The 14111-nt window shown below is 35.4% G+C and overlaps 1 protein-coding gene across 2 annotated transcripts; it reads left to right on the plus strand.

Annotated features, from left to right (window-relative positions):
• Window positions 1-3845: 3845 nt before the first annotated feature.
• LOC114537456 (nucleosome assembly protein 1-like 1) lies at window positions 3846-13908 on the plus strand. Of its 2 annotated transcripts, none has more exons than XM_028558500.1 (20): window positions 3846-3985; window positions 5097-5149; window positions 5225-5280; window positions 5666-5712; window positions 6210-6258; window positions 6542-6634; window positions 7647-7754; window positions 8223-8286; window positions 8437-8510; window positions 9462-9569; window positions 9953-10003; window positions 10608-10696; window positions 10857-10927; window positions 11252-11326; window positions 11820-11836; window positions 12235-12309; window positions 12416-12454; window positions 13060-13077; window positions 13211-13288; window positions 13877-13908. In XM_028558500.1, the coding sequence occupies exons 2-20, from the start codon at window positions 5104-5106 to the stop codon at window positions 13904-13906; spliced, it is 1188 nt and encodes a 395-aa protein (XP_028414301.1). In that variant the 5' UTR covers window positions 3846-3985; window positions 5097-5103; the 3' UTR covers window positions 13907-13908. The 2 variants fall into 2 exon arrangements, with proteins under 2 accessions (XP_028414301.1, XP_028414302.1); XM_028558501.1 differs by having other exon boundaries at window positions 8226-8286.
• Window positions 13909-14111: the final 203 nt, after the last annotated feature.

Consider the following 14111-nt stretch of genomic DNA (forward strand, 5'->3'; position numbering starts at 1 on the left):
GAGAGATTGAGCTGATAGCCGTTTCTGACGGTGATATTCGAAATGAATCTTGATTATCTCCAAAAAAGTTCTGTATTTGTAGTGGTATTTGTAAGTATTTGTAAAGAAACGATAACTTCTGACAAACTGTATATCTAAAAACATATCATGCATGCCCTTGGCGATAATTTATACATGAACCGAGCAATTAGATCCTGATTCTTAATTAAGTAGGATGTTGTAATTGCTTGGATTTTGAATGTCGACTGATATATTACACATTCACTTGTATATTATCAGTATTTATTGAACAGCTTCTGAAATGTTTTGTTATATAAATAGTTTAATTTTCAATTAAAGAACAGGAATAAGATATAGTTTTAGTCATTCACAAGATGTATAAGAGTATTCATTTCTAAACTTTGGCTTATCCACCGTTCATGCTAAACGCCTTTCGAACAACCGGCCCCAGGCTAGTAGATTTTTCACGTGCCCAGCGAAGTCTTTGTAGATCTGGGGCCGGTTGTATGAAAGCCAGATATAGCGCTATCCACTGGATAGTGATTTTTTCAACCGTTCTAAAATTCTTGAAGAGCAATACAACTTCAGCTTTGGAGCTAGCAATTGTTAAAAAAGAACTTCAATTTAGATTTTTAAGCGATTGAAAAAATTGCTATATACTCCGGCTCTCATGTAACCGGCTTTTGACTTTCCTTATAATATACACTCAGATAAATAATCAAGACTTTGCCAGGTTCTCAAAACTTAATGAAAACTTCTCACACAGCGAAATGGTTTTTCATTTTCAATACAATATGTAACTAGTCGGCATAGGAAATAGCACGGTTAAGAGTCGTTATTGTCAATATTGAGAAATTGCACGCGGTACCGCTACGAATTACGGATATTTCGGCCAACACAAGCCTAATTTTTTCTTCAATATTGGTCAATAACAATTTTACACGGACTTGGTGACAAATGATTATTTGAATTTTTCAATTACGATTTTCTTAATTTATATATTTTAATCACATAATGAATAAATTATGAAGGAAAATATCATTGCTGACGTGCTGAACTTAGCGGTAGTCATGCAGGAAGAGTTAGGCTGGATTTCCACAAGCAAAAAAATGCGAGCTGCATGCATATCGCGGTCATATCACAACTGTTTCCTTGCATGTCCGCCAGTTTTGTTGGTCAGAATAGATGATCAACCATGCAATTTGTATCGAAAATACTCAACTGTACTGAATTAAAATCGTTTCAAATGCCATTAATACTAAATTAGAAACAGATTTTTCTCGTATAGTTACCATAAAGACCTATTTATTCCAGGTTATACTAACACGCTGCTGTTCACTCATTGCGAAAACAATGAATTTCTAAAGAAATGAAAAGTTACGAAAATTTTGCATTAATTTTCAAAATTATATTAGCGCTGGCCTCATATAACTGCCAGGCTAAACAAATATATGACTTTTAACATTATTGATTTCCTGACATGTGCAAGGTGACTTTAAAAAAGTGATATCGCGTACGCGCGCATTCTAATACAACAACCGCTGACAGTTGACAAATTGCTATATATTATTCACTACGTTCTTTTAAATTACGTGTGATTTCGACATATCTGCTCGGAAAATAGGCAATACGTCCACTTCACTGATAACAAAATGTTCTGCAAAGGTATAAGATTTCTTTTATCTAACGGAGGCTCTTGAAATTAGGTAAAAATTCTCCAAGTTTCCCTTCTCGCTAGAAATTCGCTTCGGTAGAAAAGCCAATGACGCATAATATGAAATGTTCAGTGATTGCTTTTTCTCATCTGAGCTAATTTAGTCAAAATGCGTTATTCCGTTAAGGTTTTTTCTGTTGTTAGTCAATTACAGTATAAGTGAAAATCATGCAACATAACCCTCACAATTCGGCTTCTAATTGTCAAGAATTGGAATTAGGTGAATAGCTAGCTATACCGTTGTATTCTAATAAAAAGTTGAATTTTGATATATTTCTCCAGGAGAAAAAATACCGACGTTAATTGAAGAAAGCGACTTCTTTGTGTCGCCGGCTTTTTCTTTTATCGACTCTTAATGACTAAACTAGATTTGGCAAATAGTTTGAACTCAATTAAAACTTCCGACACCGCTAAATGTTTTTAAAAACGATTGTAATTGCTTTGAATATATATTAATCGTTTTCGTTTGTGTCGTTTATCAGTTCATCCGTTATTACTATTTTTAATTATAATATAACATTTATAGTACGCGCGTGCTGATTGGTTGAGAAGCGTGTTTCTATTTAACAATTAGACACGAAGGCAAGTTATCTAATTGTTTTAATATACACCCTGTACCTAGTTATATTAATTTCGAGAAAATAATCGATACACCGCAATTACAACGAAAAATAATTTAATTAAATCAATTTTATACATTCGCGCGAGCAAATTTTTCCCAAACGTTCACTATCACGACTAGACAATGGTTGAGTAGCCAATCAGAATGTAGGATTTGTAATAGACAAGAGTCGGGTGTATACTAAAACTGTAAAGAAACACCGAAAATGTTTTCTACTATCTTAATTGAAAAGTGTAATTAAGTGGACTCCTTGTAAAATTTTACCAGTTTTCATACATTATACAATAAATTATATGCTAATTTCACTTTGTATTTTGTATTACTATATAGGCATTTCATAAGGATGACTTTACTAGCTCACTCGATATATATGTATATATAGATAGATACTCGAAATCTAATTAGAATTGCATATATGCTGTGTAATATGATTGAAATCCCATGCAAATGTAATCATATGCAATTCTAATTAGACTTCGAGTATCTATCTATCTATCTATCTGGGGCCAACGTTTTTGCAAATGGGTGTATATATATATATATATATATATATATATATATATATATATATATATATATATATATATATATATATATATATATATATATATATATATATATATATATATATAAGTAGCGATACCGTTTAGAAAGGAGACCTGACCTGACAGGCGGAACTGAATATGCCCCCCCCCCTAACAAACACGCCAATTATAGCATTCTTAACTATATTTATACTTTTTCTTTCCCAATTTAACCCTGCCTTTTGAACTTTTCCATTGGACGTTAGTCTTTGCAAATGATTGGCCGCAAGAAACGACCATTACAACTTTCTGATTTTTCCAAACTGTAACCGAAGAAAATGAATATAGATATGTCACTCCAGTGCGATATTCATCCATGCGTATGGCAATTTAACCTATTTTATACCCAACCTTCGCTTCGGAGGAAAAACGCCGCTAATACCTTTATTACAGAAATACATTTTTAGCATATGTCATTTTGCAAACCAAGCGGGAATAAATCTTCAAGCTGGCTGTACGCCACTAAAAAAAACTCAACCTTTGAATCTAAACATATACAGTAAATAGGGATTTGCATGTATGATGCTGTACTTTACGTTTCATTGGGCTTGATGTTGTAGGAGGCTTTCTTCCTTGAACAAAAATATCTTAACTGAATTTCAGTGGAATGAGGAAATTTTATTTCAAGAGTCTGATTTGACTTCCCCTGATTTTCCTGATTAGTTCTAGAAAAAGGGATGTTAGTTACGGTTATACCATTGGATGTTAGTATGCTACAGAAGTGCTTTTTCACGAAAATCTGGTCCCCTTTGCCCTCGCATCGTTCCAGGGTCCCTGGGAAAAAACCCCTCAAAAGTCTCAAGCTATGCAATTCTTTAAGTGGACATTTTATGCTAAGTGGAAGCACCAAAAGTTTCTGTGATAATTCACGTGACTGCATGAACCAATCATACGATGGATTATTCTGCGAAAATTTGGCGCCTTCGAACATTCTCTCGAGTTCTTTTGCCGTCATTCCCGATCAGAATAAGACCTCGTGTTTATTTTTCTTGCTCATCCTACATTTCTTCAGCACAGTGTTCTTAGTATCTCTTGTGAAAGCTGCTAGCTTGTCATCTAATAAAGGTACGTTGTTTATAATACCATAATGTAAATAAAATGAAACTCGCTGCCAGAAACCGATCGTAAGTGAACTTGTATAAAATGAATATATACAGTATTTATATTAAAAATACAAGATGTACGTTTGTACAATTATTTAGTCTAGACTGTAGTGTACAGGTATGTATAATTACGATGAATGTGAATAACAAGGTACAGGAGGGTTATTTGCCTGAACGACTTCATGTACCGTTAATAGGTCATCCCGTGGAAATTTTTCTGTGATTTACCACCATAAAAATACAAGTTTTGTATTAACCTGGTGGCTGGTGACCTGGTTCGGGTTTGAAGAGTTCTTCTTGAATTACAAATATGTCTGTTGTCTAAGGCCTAAGGGAACAGAAAGTTGATATTACGATCTAGTTTGAAGAACGCAACCGTTGTGATTAGGTTAGATTATGTAAATAGATAAGTATTTAGCACCTGTGATATACAAGATTTGAAATATAGAGTTTAATAACTGGCATGCAAATCATCTTAAATATGGCAGCTATGAATATAGTGTCTTCCTGTTGTAAATATCCAGTTGTGTAGTCACCCAAATTAGTGACAGTCAACAGCAAATGCCACTGCCAATGCTGCCATTATTTGTTTTCTTATCACAACTGCCAACAAATAGGATATCCCAGTTTAGGACTTCAAATGGGCAACATTTTATGTAATTAATTTTTTTATTGTTTTCAAGTTCAGTAATACAAATTTTGTACTGTTAAACATGTAAAATGATGGGGGAATATTTCGTGGTAATGTAAAACAAAACAAAACTTGGAATTATATATTCTTGCAAATTAAAGTGTGTGTTTCATAACACAAATCTTTGCAAAATGTTATTCAAAGTTTAATTTTACATTTCATAAATTAAGTTTCCCGCTGGTAAAGAATTCTTAGTAAAATAGACTATAGTCGAGTGAAAAAGGATTGTTAGAAAGTCATGAGACAAAAGATATTTCTGGAAGTTCATCACACAAAATATTATAGCTGTTGATTGGGATTCCATGTATCATAAAGTCTCCATTGTTGCCAAAATCAGGCAGTATATATAGCCACTGCAGTAAATTTGTTTTCTTTTCTCAAGGGAAGTGATGGGTGATAATATAGATTCAACAGAGGGAAGCTCGCCCCCAAAACGTAAGTCAATGTTTTATTTCTTTCAGAATTCTATGTTTTAGGATATTAGAAACATTCTATTTCTTCTTATTTTAGAGGAAAGCATTGTTGCAAATATGATGCAAAATCCACAGGTTTTAGCTGCACTTCAGGTAAATACCAATAATTAATCATTTTGGTCTATAATTTTTGTTCAATCACAAAAATGTTCAAGCTTCCTAGGGAGATGTGGGACAAAATATCAAAGTGCCCATGAGTTCTGAGGGTCTGGGAGCAAAAAAACTGCATGCAGATGAAGGCTGCTATGAGCTGAATTTGGTTTTGCCCAGGCTGTTTCAACAGTCACTCAAAACAAAAAATGCTCATTCAATTGTCCATACATTACTTTAATATAATAAGACACTGGGGGTTGGTCAAGTTTCATCCGTGTTAAAGTGCCTTTCAGCCAACCCTAACATCCGGTGTTTTGTTAGAAAACAAATGCAAAAATAAATTCAGACATAATTGTGATCCAGGTTTCTTTGCTTGTTTTAAAAGGAACAATTAGGAAGAGTTGTTGGAACATCATCAGGATATATTGAAAGGTAAAATATAAACTTTCATATTTATTATGAAGGCCTGATTGGTAATTCATGTAGTCATAATGTTTGTAGTCATGTGTCAAGGTGATAGATGTATTCCTGGTGTGTGCAATATCACCAATGGCCATTTAAATACAAAAAAAGTTCCACATGAAATGGTCAAAATGATTTGTTTCAGACAATTGTGACTAAGTGAAACCCAGGCCTAACCCCATTACTGAAACTTTTTCAGAATAAACTGGTATACTAGCTTCTCTGAATTAAATTTGTATCACCTTTATATCCACATTTGACATTGCAACCAGTGAACCTAAATGTTGCCCTGCTATGGTACGCTAAAAAACTAGTCATAAGTATGCTTTTATATTGTGTTGTCAAATGCATGATTAGCATCAAATGTGATATAACAACTGCCTAAAATAAACAAAAGCACTTCTTGAGCTTTCAACCTGAGGGCCTTTTTCAGGAGAGTTAGTGAAATGATTAATTATATTTTTTAGCCTACCAAAGGCTGTTCAAAGGAGAATAAAAGCATTGAAGAATATTCAGGTGTGTACATCTCACACTGTAGTCATTTTAGCTTGTATAACATAGCTTTTAGATTTATAAACGTACAATATTTGTTTCTTGGTATAACTGTAGTGTGCGTTTGCCAAAAAATTCTAACCATTAACTCAAACGATTCTCAAGTGATTCACATGAATGATAAAATTAATTACTGATTATTTTAAATGTTGTCTCTGTTCGTTCATTGACTTTCCTGCATTTCCTGATACAGACAGAGTACAGTACATATATTATAAGCAGCTACATCTTTCCTTTCTGCGTATAGGTGTCTTGCATGAAACTTGAAGCTGAATTTTACAGAGATGTCCATGCTTTGGAATGTAAATATGCCGAGAAATCTAAACAACTTTACGAACAGGTGCAGTTTTACCTACAGGATTTTTATAATCGTTATAGATAACTGGATTTGGGTTTGTATAATGTAAACTTCGGGTACAAACTTACAATGAATGTTGATTATTTTTCGCCATTTCACCCAAGGGGTCTGCTGCAAAAAAAATTAACTTGTATCTAAAGTAACTGACAGGATTATTCATTTTGAAGTTAACTACGATTTAACCAGCAACATCTAATTAATTAAATGTTTCAAATCTAAAGAAGCAATTCAAATCATTTTCTGCCATGTGGATGTTGAAATACACGCTAAATACAATACAATTATTCATACGCATCAACATATAGCTGCTTGCTACTTTCCATTTTGTCGACAGACATCCATTCATTGTAAGCTTAAACTTGCAAGCCATGGCGGTTACGTTGTTAATGATATTAACGACCTTAAGGCCCGTTTCAGACGTTAAACTTTTCATGTGTCGAATCTAATGCAGATGAACTTAAAGAAAGCTTTCCTTTATACGGTAAAAACGGTCAGACCTGTGTTCTGTTGTATTTCAGTACAGGCAGATTACTGGTGTTTTAGAGTGTTTCAAGAACTCTGCATTTAAGTAGCTATATCGTTATTTACATCTGACTAGCACGGGAAATATACTTTTATCGCTATATTTTTAACGAAATACTCTATTTCAATTTAAAATATGACCGGTCTGACCATTTTGGCTGCTTGATGGAAAGCGCACAAAGACTTAGCTCATTAACATGAGGTTCGGCACATGAAAAGTTCGACGTCTGAAACAGGCCGATGCACCAAACCAGCGACGCTGATGTTATTTCAACAGTTTTACAACAGAACTAAAAAATTATAGCCTCTTTTTGGTAAACAAAGTCAAAGCCGTATGGAAAGCCGTACGTAAAACAAATTAAAAGTTTTTTAAAACTGGATTCCTAACACTATTGGCTGTTTTAATGCATGTCACATCCGCGCCGAAGATTTGATGCATCTTACATAAGGTCCCTATTAATTGTTTTCACAGCGAGATTCTGTGATCAATGGCGATTATGAACCAACTGATGAGGAATGCGAGTGGGCAAGTGATGACGAAGATGAGGAAGATGGTGGAGACAATGAACAAAAATTGTCGGTAAGATTAAGTGGAGATATGGGCGCTATTTTACACTCCACTCAATTTATCCGCACGGCCGTATTAGTTGCCTCAGCACTAATAAAATTGGGCACGGACATTTCTATCGCACAATGCAGCGCGAGCAGGGACTAAGAATGTCTTTGAAGGGAAATTTAGACAGATATGAAGGGATTAGCAACGTAAAATATGGTTATCGCCCAGTAGGTGATTCGATTGATATTGTGCAAAGCAAAAAGACATGAAGTGAGTAGTGGACTGGGTCCAGTGTTATGTTTGGGAGGGCAAAAATAAGTAACATTTTTCTTGTTGGGTTACTGAAAATGTAAGCAAACCTGTTGATTGGTCTGAAACAAAATTCCCCCTTGTTGAATTCCGAAAGTTGTTTTGCATTCTGTCACACAACAAGAGTATGTTTTAAAAAAATAAAGAGACTTACATTTTTAAATGTGTTTTTGGTCGTTTAAGCAGAACGAGCTGAAAGATAAGGCAACATTGGACGAAAATAAAGTAGATACAGAAACTCTTCCAGGTAAACGTTAAACCTTCGTCCAGTCTACCTGGGTATTTCTTCTAATATATTGCCTTTAAACTACCAATTGCATTTTTTGGATAAGAGGAACTTACGTGCATGAGATTGTGTTGTATTTCTGTTGACCCTTGATCAATTGTTTTTATGTAGAAAATGTTCGTGGTATTCCAGAGTTTTGGTTAACTGCGATGAAAAATGTGGATCATATTGCGGATATGATTCAGGTACTATCATTTATTCATTTATTATTTATTACACAAATTGATAGAAAGAACACCGCAAAGAACATTTGAAAGTCCGAGGTTCAAAAGCACACAGTTGTTGAGTTATTATAATTATTTATGTCTTTAGAAGTTTATTGTTTTCACAGTTAATGAACACCAAAATATTAGTATAGCGAGACAAATCGTCAGGCTGGCTACTACCGTTTGCACGCATTGGAAAAACCAACAGAATGAGCGAGGCTACGCGTTAACACGGACGGGACGAATTTGGGACCGTGCCTAAGCTCGTCGACTGGTTTCCTCGTGTGAACACGTAGAACCAGTCAAATTTTCGCATTTTTACCTTGTGAACACCTGGGCTCGGTTGTTCGAAAGACGTTTAGCTTAAACGGTGAATAAGTTCAAAATGGAAAACAAAATCATATATTTATTGAACAACTGAAACGAAATATTTCGGTGTAAATACCATATTTAATACACAAGATGCAGTTTAAGTCATTCACAAGATATATGAGAGTATTTTTAAACTTTACCTTATCTACCGTTTAAGCCGAACGCCTTTCGAACAACCGACCCCTGGACAGGACGAATTCCAACTTCGTCCAGTCCCGTGTGAACGTGGCCATATATTTTTGAAGCCTGGTTTTCATATTGCATGCATGTATAACAGAATTCATCGGTAATGGCTATTGTGGCTGCATAAAAGGCTTTGCATGTCTATCGGGAGAAATTATCTACTTTTTGATCACCGAAAATGGATCGTATAAAAAATGAAGAAGGAACCTCACCGATTAATTCAAACCAGAGTTAAGAAGCACCATGGATCATGCAATTATTTTTCACTCACTTAATACGAGTCGGTGGAAAAATGCTTTGCTTTAATTTCTTGATGCATTCTCATGAACCATAAAAATAAATCTAAGTTATTTAGAATGTTTTACCGCACTCTAGGAACACGATGAACCCATTTTGAAAAACCTAACGAGTATCGATCTGAAGTTTATTGACGAGGAGAAGACCTCGGAGGAAAGCGGTGAAGGAGAAAAAGAAGTGACTATGGTATGAAGATTATGGGATAACACATCCCTGTCGCAATATAGCATTCCCTTTTACCTTTCATGCAGCACAATCAGTAAACTTCCATACTGTTCATTTGTTTTGCGAGATCTTGGTATAACTAAATGCTATTTTGATTTTTTTGATTTCACAAGAGTGGTAACCTAATGTTTCACCATTCCTCTTTACCTTTCATGCGGCACAATGTTAACTTCTATGCTTTTAATTTGTTTTGCGAGAGCTGGGCATAACTAAATTTTATTTTGATTTTTTTATTTCACAAGAGTGCTAACCTAATGTTTACTTGGTGAAATTATTCTTGCTATTATTTCTTTGGCAAAAGTCATATTTGACATTCAGTTATATCGCATTATTTCATTTTATAGGGCTTTGTTTTAGAATTCCACTTTGCTCCAAATGCATATTTTAATAATTCTGTAAGTATAGACAATTGTACTCGTATATACGTTTAAAGCCGCTTTTACATTACGTGCGCATACTTTGACCAGGCTTAGACCTGGGCTAGGCAACAAAATCCAGGCTAACAGAAGAGGTGGCCTGGACCTGACCTGGAGCATGCCCGATTTTTGTTGCATGAACGGGCTTTACCTTGCGCTGACAAATTTTCAACCTATAATACTATCGGATTCATAATAGTATTAGCACTTTTTGGCGTGTTTTGGGTCTTTCCAATTATTTTGTCAATTACTTTGGTTATCCGATATCACCAAAAAGGAAGACAGTGTGAACGTTGCACATATTACCTGGACTTGTCCTAGACCTGGTCTAGGCTGGGTCTTGGTCCAGGTCAGATTTATAAGCCCCTAGTGTAAACACGGTTTATTCTATAAAAGTTTTAGAAAGTGGCATAAACTATACCGCCCACTGCATATACATTACTTTTGTACGTGCTGTCTCACCCGAATCCGTTCAGCAACCGAAATCGTATACTTTCTCCTGTCGAGGGAAATATGCTTTTACCAGCATTTTCAATCATATAACATTTGTCTAATGCTTCTCATCCGTGTCATTTTTTGCCAGGTATTAACGAAGACGTACAAATTATCTTGTGAAATTGACAAGGAAGCACCGTTTGGATTTGAAGGACCGGAAATAACTCACACGACAGGGTAAATTTTGTTCTATGTACTTGCTAACGTCTCTGAGTTGCCAATCCAAATGTGTCCAGCATATCCACTGCAATACAAGATGGTTCATGGGCCGCCTTAATTCGCACTAGCTGGCAAAGAACAACAACCTTGAGAGCTTACTGTAAGATTCGTGTTTTAGATGTACGATAGATTGGAAGAAAGGAAAGAATGTCACCGTGAAAGTGATAAAGAAGAAGCAAAAGCATAAAGGTAACTCCTTTTTCACCATTGTGTACAAATTGATCGATTTTCTAAACCCAACCTCGTACCCAGGGTCTTCTGTGTTCACGGGGCGCGGAACTACGCGTAGTTCCGCGCCCCGTGAACACAGAAGACCCTGGGTACGAGGTTGTTCTAAACCGTGATATGTTCTGTCTGTGGCCTCTGCAAATCCTGTCACGAATTGCGTAGAGAATTTGTATTTAAATTCCCTGTAAGTATTAAGATTAACACGTGATCAAAAAATGCAGTAATGCAAAATCGTTGTTATTATTCCCACAAATAGATTTTGTTTGATTTCGTGGATTTATATAGGAAAAGGACAAGGAAAATATGTGAACAAGACAGTAAAAGCTGATTCATTTTTCAATTTTTTTACTCCTCCTGAAGGTAATCCCGTTATTAAGGGGCGTTGCATAGTTCACGTTATGTATTTTTGATAAAAGTGAGCTTAAGCAAAGTGGCGTTTTTGACAGAACGTACGTTGACCGAAAGTAAAGTTTTTGTTTTTCACCAATCACAATCCTTGACCCAGTCTTTTGACGTTTCTCATCCATGCCGTTTGTGTTGTCACAAAAACGTCACTTGCTTAAGCTTACTAAAAACATGTTCAACCCCCATCAATTCAATTATTCGTTGATGCGTTTTAAAACTTCTTTGCTTAATATATGCTTTGCTGCTTTACTGATTTCTTATCTGATTGCAATAATAGCAGCCGGATTGTGATTTCACTATTGTGTTAAATTTCTCTTATTGCCCTATGTATATTGATGCAATAAATATAGTATTGCTATGTAATGAGGCACAATTGTATGGTCTCATGGTGGCCCACTGTCGATTTAACATTTGAAACTTATTGTTACTTTTGTATTTGAAATTGCAGTACAGGAGGAAGAAATGGTACGTATTTTGAAAATTGGTTTCTAACCAATATCTAATTGTTTAGATAATTAATGGCAAGGGTCTTGCCATTGAATCAGGAGGACAGCATACCAAGTCTGTTCTGGCAAGATATCTGTAGTAGTTCTCGATCCCCGGCCCGGGCCGTATCCAGGGGGGTATTCATGTTTACATACCGTTGAAACAGAAGCTTTCAAAAGAAATACAATTTCAAAAGGAATGGGCATACTCGACCAACATTTTTCTGTCGATGTTACCCAATAACTCCAAATTTTAATTTTGGAGTCGAGTGCGTAAACCGACTGAATGGGTTCAAAGTTTAAACATAACTATATTCAATTCCATTCCATTCCCGGAGAACGAATTTTATATAGTAACACTGTGATACTTTTGTTCAGGATGAAGAGACCGAACAGCTGTTAGAAGCAGATTTTGAAATCGGACATTTTTTCCGAGAAAACCTCATTCCAAAGGTACAGGCAAATGGAAGTACGAACAAATTATAGTTTTACCAGATCTTTCTTTGTGTGCAGAAATATAACAAGGATATAAGTAATATATAACGTTTTGTAATTCTAGGCGGTTTTATTTTTCACTGGTGAAGCTATGGATGACGAGGTATTAAGCTGGTTTATTTCATTATTTTGTACCTTTTTGCGTTAACTGTGGGAAAAGGGAGGGACAATTTTTTTAAAGTATAACTTAGATCCTCAAAAACAAACGTCCGGTTAAGTTCAATTCCTTTCATGTGGCATAGAGGCCGTGCTACACGATGCAATTTTTCTTGCAACTTGCAATGCAATTAATTCTACTTTGGAAAGAGTTAATTAACGGGGAAATAACAAAGCTTTTCAAATCTATTCTTACCGAAAACTGTAAGTTATAACTTACAGGAACCACTTAGTATTTTTGTCAAATAAAAAGGTTACGCTGGTCGCTGGTTTAACTGCATTAATGTGGTTTTAATGAATATATGTGTCGATTTTACTCCTGCTCATCCATTGCAGGAAGTTCGAGTTCAGTCGGCAACGTTGATTTATTGTCATTGAAACTACAAAATGTTTTTCCGAGTTTATCTTTTTTTGTGCTGTATAGTGTAGTCAATGAAATCGTGACATGATAAATCATGGTCTTTGAGGAAACGACAAAATGTCACTGATTTTCTTGCTAGTTCTTTGCTTCAATTAATTGTTAATTTTATTTCAACAATTTCTTGTTTTTAGTTTGACGAGGAAGAAGAGGTTTGTAGCTATCTCGGATAAATGATAAATGTATATCTGTATACAGTAGAGACGGTAATGTCGGCATGTAATATAGACTAAAGTGAGACGTGCTTCTGATATTCAACCTGGAATGATGTTTTTTAATAATCAGGAGGACGAAGATGACGATGATGACGAGAATCAAGGAGAAGACGATGAAGATGACGACCCAGATTTTAAACCACCTGAGGTCAGTGTGGCAAACACCTCCAGCAAACTAGGGGCTCGACAGAACCGGCTTGAATTCTATTAATTATTGATAACTGCAGATACTGGGCAGGCGAGAGAGTATCGAGGATTTGGGAAATTCTTACAAATCAGTGCTTTGGTTCAAAAATTTACTAGCAAATGTACTAGATTCTATTATAACCAGTCAAACATTTTTATATAGTTACCAGTTTATATAGTTACCAGTTTATATAGTCACCAGTTTTGTTTTTGTGGTACCAACATTTGAACGGATTTTAACCCGCCGAAGGAATAATTCAGTCATGAACTGCGAAAGAAAGGAATGGAATTACCGGGGCGTGTTACCTAAACCCTCAAACTATACCCGGCAACTGCACTTCCCCTGCGAACCCCCCCCCCACCTGGATCCATCCCTATTTCTACCATCTCAAACGTGATCGCATGAGGCCTTGAATTTTGCATTAGAAATGTTCGGACAAACTGATATATATTTTCATAGTTGCCATGTGTTTTATGATGTAGACATTGAATTCTATCGAACTTGCTGTCATTGTTTGCAAAGACTTGAAAATGTGGGTTTTTTTCGCAGGAAAATCCTCCAGAATGCAAACAACAATGAAGGAGCCACTTGAAAGTGGTACTCTCTGGAACTGTTGCTTCGAACTTCGTGCAGAACCTTCAAGATAGAAATTCTTAGAAAAAATTCATTCGTCGTTTTAGACTCGAGATGGGTTTTCTATGCATATACGAGTATCATAGTATGCACATTACAGTCGAATAATTTAACAGAGTACTCAAATGTTAAATAGTAATTTACTACACAT

The sequence above is a fragment of the Dendronephthya gigantea genome, unplaced genomic scaffold (assembly GCF_004324835.1).
Source record: "Dendronephthya gigantea isolate DGI-Jeju-01 unplaced genomic scaffold, DenGig_1.0 000157F, whole genome shotgun sequence".
Taxonomy (NCBI): Eukaryota; Metazoa; Cnidaria; class Anthozoa; order Malacalcyonacea; family Nephtheidae; genus Dendronephthya; species Dendronephthya gigantea.

Bases quoted from the DNA above. Each gene is read 5' to 3' on its own strand.
- LOC114537456 (XM_028558500.1), top strand. From the start codon at position 5,104: ATGGGTGATAATATAGATTCAACAGAGGGAAGCTCGCCCCCAAAAC. The intron at 6,259-6,541 runs GTGTGTACATCT...TTCTGCGTATAG, and splicing joins AAGCATTGAAGAATATTCAG to GTGTCTTGCATGAAACTTGA. The intron at 8,511-9,461 runs GTACTATCATTT...ACCGCACTCTAG, and splicing joins ATATTGCGGATATGATTCAG to GAACACGATGAACCCATTTT.